Source organism: Emys orbicularis, chromosome 1 (assembly GCF_028017835.1).
Source record: "Emys orbicularis isolate rEmyOrb1 chromosome 1, rEmyOrb1.hap1, whole genome shotgun sequence".
Classification (NCBI taxonomy): Eukaryota; Metazoa; Chordata; order Testudines; family Emydidae; genus Emys; species Emys orbicularis.
Genome location: NC_088683.1, coordinates 4,800,951 through 4,802,139, shown reverse-complemented (window position 1 = coordinate 4,802,139; position 1,189 = coordinate 4,800,951). Strand labels below are relative to the sequence as shown.

Sequence of the window (1,189 nt, the reverse complement as noted above, 5' to 3'; positions counted from 1 at the left end):
TAATGAACGTAAATGATGCCTATCTTAAGGCCTCTGTTTCCTTCACACTACAGGGTCAGTGTAAACAGCCTGTGTGTAATTCAGAATGAGTCCACAAGAGAAAAAGAGAATCAGCACTTGGTTGGCAAAGCCTTGGCAGAAAGAGTCATAAAGCGTAACATTAAAAATGCAGCATGGCTATCAGCCCAAGGTGCTGAGCACACACAGCTCCCACCGAGTTCAACTGGAGCCATGTTTGCACAGCACTTCTGAAAGCCATGCCCAAAAGATTAGGGGTGAATCTGTATCTTGCTGTTCATTTCCTCGTTCTTCCTTCTTCCATGAATATTCCTGGTGGGTTTAACATGGCCCACTGCTTCCACTGAGGTACCTATGGCAAGATACCCCAGAACCACTAAATCCCCCATAACCATAAAGGCCCGGGTAACCGCAGTGTCCCCCATTTCCCCATAATCCCCCATAACCATAAAGGCCCGGGTAACCGCAGTGTCCCCCATTTCCCCATAATCCCCCATAACCATAAAGGCCTGGGTAACCACAGTATCCCCCATTGCCCAATAATCCCCCATAACCATAACGGCCACCGTAACCACCTAATCTCCCTAAACCATACAATCCTCCGTAATGGCCTCCATAGCCGTACAATCCCCCCAAACCATAGGAGCCTCCGAAACCGGCTCCGACCACAGGTGCTCCTACAGCTGCCACATCGCTCTGTTGAGGGAAATTGCTGAGAATTGGTCCAGGGAGGGTCACGACAACCAGTGAGGGTCTGATCACCACTTCGGAGTCAGGGCACTGCCTAACGCACGGCTCGTTGGAGCTGCCAGTGACTGGACTGGGTCGGGCCACCCCACATTCTGGATAGCACAGGCTGGAGAAAGTCATCTTTCTGGGATGGAGGTAAACCTGAAACACACAACAGGGACTACGGATAAAAGAAGGTACAAGGATTGGTGGAAGAAAGGCTTCAAAGCTCGGTTACAATTGTATTGAGGTCTGCATGGGGCCCAAAAGAGAGAGAAGAAGTGGACTTAGTCTTTTTTTGTGTGGTCATGCAGTTGTCACTATTTTCTCTTTATACACTTCTTCTCCGCTCGCAGTAAACTTCCCTCCCAACCGGCCCCTTGATCCCCTCTCAATGACTTTGTCATTTGGGCCAAAAGAAACCTGATGAGGTTCAACAAGG

General features: G+C 49.5%; 1 protein-coding gene across 1 annotated transcript; it reads right to left on the bottom strand.

Annotated features, from left to right (window-relative positions):
• Positions 1–339: 339 nt before the first annotated feature.
• LOC135891986 (claw keratin-like) lies at positions 340–888 on the bottom strand. The gene has a single exon (XM_065419669.1). It carries the CDS (start codon positions 886–888, stop codon positions 340–342), a length of 549 nt encoding a protein of 182 aa, XP_065275741.1.
• Between the last annotated feature and the right edge of the window lie 301 nt (positions 889–1,189).

Bases quoted from the DNA above. Each gene is read 5' to 3' on its own strand.
- LOC135891986 (XM_065419669.1), bottom strand. From the start codon at position 888: ATGACTTTCTCCAGCCTGTGCTATCCAGAATGTGGGGTGGCCCGACCC.